Here is a 6,958-nt window from a genome sequence, read left to right on the forward strand (position 1 = left end):
AGTAAACGTAAAATAGGACAGTTCTGTTGGGTCTGAACTAAATATCTACACGAGCTGTGCTGAGAAAGTATGCCTCTCCATAGCTTGTAGAGAATACTGGAGAGCATTACAGTGGACTTATTCTGCAATGATAAACCTGTGCGTCAACCAGGTAAGGACATTATACAACTTAATTAATCTGTTTAGGTGTCCAATTACCTTAGAAACGCATTAAACGTTTGGACTAATTGTCTTATATTTTGCCTATTTAATGAGTATGATGCAAAATGTTTGTTAACATTACAATGTTAAACGAAATTCATTTTTAGGGAACTCGTATTCACACGCACACAAATACTTTTGAGATAATATAAAATGCAGCTGAATACGGAAAGACCAAAGTTCTGATTTACACAGAGGTGGATACAGCTGCATATGGAATTATAAATTGTACAATTTTGAGAGAGGGTTTTATTCTCAAAGCGCGCATCACAGATGTTTACTGATCTTTCTCATGCTCTCAGGACCATGGACAGTGCCAAATCGCTAACGCTGTGATTATCTGAAAACGCAAATATATGAAGTCTATGTAACACGAAACATCATTCACACTAAACTAAAATGCATTATTAATCCTTTAATTCCGTCATACTATATCCGCATTCAAAATCACATGCAATCAGCTAACCTTGATTAAAACCCTTCTTGGTTTTTAATAAGCCCATACAATTTCAAACAGTTATCAAATTATTAAAAGCAGTCTATAAAATAAATCTACAGAAACGATAATAAGAAAAAAACTGAAATTCATTTATTTAATAATGTCGCTGAATGGAAAGCATATTGCTTTGTTAATCACTATATATTAAATTCAGATAAAAAAATTATATATATATATATATATATATATTGAGAACAGTCACTAACAAAACCAATTTAAATATTTATATATGTAAATACGTTTTGATATGCAACTCATCTAAGAAATTTCAATCGCATTTAGACAAACAACACGCAAATTCAAAGTTCCATTCGCACCTGATCCACCTGTCAGTTCAGCGTCTCTTCCAATAACTCATTCCTGCGCATTCAGGCTGCCACCTGGTGGCTCTTCAAAACAGTCTAGTGATTTCATGCAAGGTTTAACACATCAACATCACCTTTCCTTATCCCTAAAATTTGAAGTGTTTGTGACATGGAAATGTCTCTGGGATCTGTTTGATGACTGTAGTAGCAGTCTGCTCTTGCCTTGCAGGACTGAGGCTGATTTGGGTCCAGTCTGGGTGATGGCTGACGTGCTGGAGCTCAGGACGGATGGGAACTCTCTGCTGAAAGCAGTGTGGCTTCGGCGTTTGCGCCTTACAAGGCTTCTCCTGGAAGGTGGGGCCTACATTAATGAAAGCAACGATCGTGGAGAGACGCCACTCATGGTGGCCTGCATGTCCAAACACTCTGACCAGCAGAGTGTCAGCAAGGCTAAGCTCGTCAAGTACCTTCTGGACAACAAAGCTGACCCTAATATCCAAGACAAAGCTGGAAGGACAGCCCTTATGCACGCATGCAGCCACAGGGCAGGACATGAGGTGGTCTCACTTCTACTGACTAATGGGGCTGATCCAAGCCTGGAGGACCGTCATGCATCTTCTGCTTTAGTCTACGCTGTCAATGCAGATGATAAAGAAACCCTAAAAGTTCTCCTTGATACCTGCAAAGCCAAAGGCAAGGAGGTCATCATCATTACCACTGACAAATCGCCATCTGGAACCAAAACCACCAAGCAGTACCTGAATGTTCCTCCTTCTCCAGAGTTGGATGAGAGGACCTCATCTGCACCTTGTGCCTCACCATCAGAGATAGATCTTCATGCATCGCCATCTCCCAGCAAAGAGGAGGAGCAAGACACTGTATTCAATTTTCAAACAAAATTTAAGTCAGCCTCAAACACAGCAGCCAAACTTTCCAATGGATTTACTTCCCCCAGTAAGAAGCCCGTGAACCCCAAGAGGGCTCGTCTACCCCAGTTGAAGCGTCTACAGTCAGAGCCTTGGGGTCTGATTGCCCCCTCAGTCTTGGTGGCTGCAAATGAAGAGAGCAAGAGAGCCAACTCAGACGAAGATGTTGTCGCAGGTGTCAATGGACTGAGCCTGTCCAAAAGAGGCACTTTGTCCCGGCATAACAGTGTGGATGGAAAAGATATCTTGTTTCCGATGGTGGGAGATCAGACCACAAAAATCTCGCCAACTTCATCCCTTCCGACATCTTCCAAAGTCTCCTATGAGAGATCTCTGGCACAGCACCAGCCCCTCGCACGACGTAGCACTGTCCCCACGGAGCAGGAGGGCTTTGGAGGAAACTTGGGGCCAGTTAGCCTCAGAGACACAGTGCACCGGAGGAGACTGGGGAACGAACACTACGACTCAGACTCCCAGCTGTACTCAGATTCCAGCATGCTAGACTCTCCGAAGGCACCTCTGGAGAGGAGGAAGCTCAATACATCCCCTCTTGCTATGCTTACAGGCTCACGAGAGTCCTTGGACAGCAATCCCAGTACCTCCTCCCCTAGCACAGCCAGATGCAGAGCACCTGGCCTACTGGAGCGGCGCGGCTCTGGAACGCTATTGCTGGACTATATATCCCACACCCGCCCAGGTCACCTTCCCCCATTAAATGTCAACCCTAACCCCCCGATTCCAGATATAGGGGCAAGCAGCAAACCCTCATCCCCACTTGCAGCAGGTATCAGACCAATAGCGCCCATAGCACCCAACTCACCAAAGAGAGGCAACCTCAGGACAAATAAGAAGCTTGTGAGAAGGCACTCTATGCAAGTGGAACAGATGAAGCAGCTTTCAAACTTTGAAGAGCTCAACCATCAATCATGAAACTCAGTCTCTGTAGATGTAGCAACTTTAAGTTCATAAATATACGTCTTAGATTTTGGATAATGTTAATGCTTATGCAGGTGGAAAACAGGTGGTACCTGTAATAGAATTATAGGTAGTTTTTTTAATGAATGTAGCCATTTAGGGCAAAGGGATATTGTATCAAGAGGTTAATCTACTTGCTAGTTTCAATTAGCAAAAAGAGAATTTTTGAAAAAGCAACTGAAAACTAAACTCTAATGAAAAGGTTAGTTTAGATTTAATATATGATGTAACGTTATAGTGTAAGCTTAGACTGTCACTTCCTACCACCCACAGAACTCATTTTCAAAATAAATGTTGGTGGAAATGGGTTTAACAACAGTCACAAAAATACAACAAAGAAGTGTGCAATTTTCCATTCCGCAACAAAGGTAGTGTTTGTCCTCTTAAAGAGTAGGTGAGAGAGTGTGCTATTATTCTCTTGCGAATGAAGATTGAATTTGACAGCTTGACTACAGCTAGTTCTACGCTTGGCTCTTCTGCTGCAAACACAAACAGAGACAGAAATATCTGTATATCTTCAAAGTCTAGACATCTCTCCATGAGATTCGTTAAGGCGGACAGGAGAGTGAACGCAAAACCATACTGTCAAAATGGAGCAGAGAGGTCACCAGATCATACCCATTAAAAGAAAGCATTCCATTGGCTCCCGATTATAAAGCTGGAGGTCCTGCAAGAAAAGCAAATCGGGTTGTGAATTGTAGCAAGAAAGAGGAGATGCAAGATAATTTTTCTCTTATCATTATACAATACTTACAATATGTTAGCTTTTTAATGTTGATGTTAATAATGCCTTTGTGCAGATGTATCATTACATGCATATCCTATCTAGATTCTAAGAAATACTGACCATCTGTGAGCTAATTATAGGGGAATCGGTCTCTTGTAATTGATTACATCCTACATCAGTTGCAATAATACATTGCAAGTGTAATTATGACTTACTTCGTAAAGCAAAGATGACTCATATAGTCGTAGAGCCCTTAGTTAACCTTGCTAGGTTGACAGTCTTTACATATATAAAGTGTCAGTTCGTTCCACGATGAGTTCAAGAGATTGAATATTTGTAGCTAATTAGAGTATAGTGCCTTTGAGGAAGAGTAAAAGGTGTTCTGCATCACATATTACTTTTAATAAAATATTATTAAGCAGCATTTGAATCACAATATTAGAATCAGTATGCTGCAAGTAAGAAATCACATGACAAAAATGGCTAAGTAATACTTTGATCAGAGAGTATCATAATATATTTAGGTAAAGTCTGTAGCGGAACATGCCTTGTGATAAACCATTGACTATTGTACAGACAAATGTGAACATAGGTTTATCCATTTGTCAGCCAATGTTATGTGGTAGAACTAATGTGCTAATGTTAAACTTTTTGTGCAAATGCAAAGTGCTTCAGATTCATTGCTGCTATAATGTTTAATAATGTTTGACTGCACATGGCTGTCAAATAGTAAATGTTCTGTAGTACTAGAGTTAGCTGGCTAACTCCTCACTCATTTTCCCGGAATTAAGACATTAAACATAAGCAATCAACAGATGCATTTAGGCTTTGGGTCTGTGATTATTAAATACACACATGCAATTCAATAGTAAAAAACTGAGATTAAATTATTAAATTGTTACATTTAAATGATCAATGAGCCACAAATGAGACCATGTGAAAAGGTTTTATCACAACTGTCTTATATTAAAACTGTGAGGCATACTATTGGTTGCGCTCATGTTTACATCGTTTGATGCATAGTATTTTTGTATGTAGTATCTTGTATATTTTGAATAAATGTCTGTAACAATCTGTACAATCTGGTCTTTCTAATCACAAAGTCTGAAATTTCAAATGACCGTGAAAGCACCTGTTATGTTGAGCAGGACAGACCCATTGTTGCAGCATTCAGATCCCTAGTTTCAGGTCTGTGTCATTCTCCTTCCCCTAAAGGAGCTACTGGTTTAGATTAGTAGTCACTGTGGTCATAAAAAAGTAGAATTATGTGGGTTAAATTGATTGTAAATTTCAAAGGTGTAACAACGCAGACATCTCCTGAGACGAGACCCTTACCTGTAGTCAACTAGTTTCTTCTTCCAGATCTAATTCACTGTAAAGTGGATAGTCATAGGAAATCTTAACAAACTGCAATAAGGGATTGTAGAGGGTCCTCTTCCAAAGGTATAGTTTGGGCTATAAGTATTTGTTCAGTTGTGAACGAATTATTCCAGGATGGAAAATGCACGGAAAGCAAGAATAGGTGTTAACAAGTAAAATCTGTTGTTTTCTTGTCAGCTTGAACCAAGACATGTTCACCGACAGAATTGTCCCTCACTAGCTCATTTATTTTTTGCTTGTTTTTCACACCATTCTCTGTAAACTCTGTTTACTCTGACTGTTGTGTGTTAAAATCCCTGGATAACCTATGGTGTTTGTTTAGCATTTACCATATGAGTAATTGTTGACTAAGCGGATTCCTTGGTTGTTCGTAATGCTCCTAAAGCAGTAATTCCATAAATAGGTTGTTGTAAAATAACTTAACTGTTGTTTATATATCCAAACTGTGATGTTATAAACCACGATAAAGAGATGTTTGTTATGGATGACCAGAGGTGGACAGTAACGAAGTACATTTACTTGAGTATTGTACTTAAGCACACTTTTTGAGTATCTGTACTTTACTTGAGTATTATTTTTTCTGGAAACTTGCTACTTCAACTTCACTACATTTGAAAGACAAATATCGTACTTTTTACTGCGCTACATTTATATCAAGGTCCCCAAGTAAGTCGTTATATGTAGCAGTTTTTCCAGTGTGTGCATTTTCAGATTCACTGAACCCTTTTTTTCAGGCAAAAGCCGGCATGCGATCTGCCAGGACCTTCCAGTGTTGCCAAGTCTTACAGTATTTCTAAGCCTGCAGTTTTCCGCCTAGCTTTGAATGGATGTTTGGCTGATTTTTTTACGCAAATCTGGCAACCTCGGGACCTTCCCCGCTAAACTAATGTAAACGCCTGCGCTACTGCACAGCTAAAAGTGCTCTAAAAATGCAAATAAGATAATAAAAGACTTAAAAAAGCACATATTTATAGTGTGGTGTGTGATCATCTGTGTGTTCACCACATTGATTTTAAATAGACAAATATGTGATGCCTTAAGCCCGGGATACACTGCACGATTTTAGCAATCCTATAAGATCATTACTTTATCACACTATGCGACATGGATCGTTTAAACTTGGGTACGACAAGCTAGACTGTACGATGACACCTATTGAATCGTAGGCTGCGACACACATTAGCGCAACGTCATCAGCATGCGCTAGTGGTAAACAAATACCGGTACATTAAGATGGATCGCGCTTTGGCAGTTGTGCTTTTCATGTGTGCTGAAACAAAGAATAGGCGCCGGCGAAAGAGGGCAATATGGACCCGCTCATGGCTCCTTTTTGGTGCGGTCATGATAGCAGCTAGAGGACACATCGTACAAACATGCCCTCTGCTGCCACAACTCAACAAGAATTTGTTCTTTATGGGTATCCCACATACCAGTATACATTCTACTTTTTTTGCCTCCATGGCATTGAAATTGTAGCGCCGCTGGTCGCGTGGATCAATACGTCATTTCATGTTGCAATTTCATTGGCTGCCGAGTAGACGCAGGTCATTGCCGCAAACACACTGTGCGTTGATCATGCTGAATTTCTGACACTGTCAGAAAACTATCATAGGCTATCTTTGGTCGCAAGACTGGGAAAACGCCCGTCTTTGAACCTCTCTCACTGTATGATATAGGACCACCGATTAAGAGTATAGGCAGAGCGCTACGATCAAAGACTATAGAAGATAAATGATCGGCATACGGTAAAATAAAAAATTATACCTACACCTTGACAGTGGCGGCTCGTCGGGGGAGGCAGGGGAGGCACAGCCTCCCCATTTCACTTTCAGCGCTGAGAAGTTTTGAGAAAAGAACCCTCGCAAGGGAGGCTAACCTCTCTTCTGATATCAACCAATCATCAAAGAGACGTAAATTACGTGATATTAGTTTGAACGTCTCCCAC

The 6,958-nt window shown here is 40.4% G+C and overlaps 1 protein-coding gene across 1 annotated transcript; it reads left to right on the plus strand.

Annotated features, from left to right (window-relative positions):
• The first annotated feature begins 1,178 nt into the window (after positions 1–1,178).
• Positions 1,179–2,861, plus strand: LOC107690404 (ankyrin repeat domain-containing protein 34C-like). The gene has a single exon (XM_016488737.1). The coding sequence runs from the start codon at positions 1,266–1,268 to the stop codon at positions 2,859–2,861; it is 1,596 nt and encodes a 531-aa protein (XP_016344223.1). The 5' UTR covers positions 1,179–1,265.
• The last annotated feature ends 4,097 nt before the right edge of the window (positions 2,862–6,958 follow it).

This window comes from Sinocyclocheilus anshuiensis, unplaced genomic scaffold (genome assembly GCF_001515605.1).
Source record: "Sinocyclocheilus anshuiensis isolate Anshui unplaced genomic scaffold, SAMN03320099.WGS_v1.1 scaffold609, whole genome shotgun sequence".
In the NCBI taxonomy this organism is placed as follows: Eukaryota; Metazoa; Chordata; class Actinopteri; order Cypriniformes; family Cyprinidae; genus Sinocyclocheilus; species Sinocyclocheilus anshuiensis.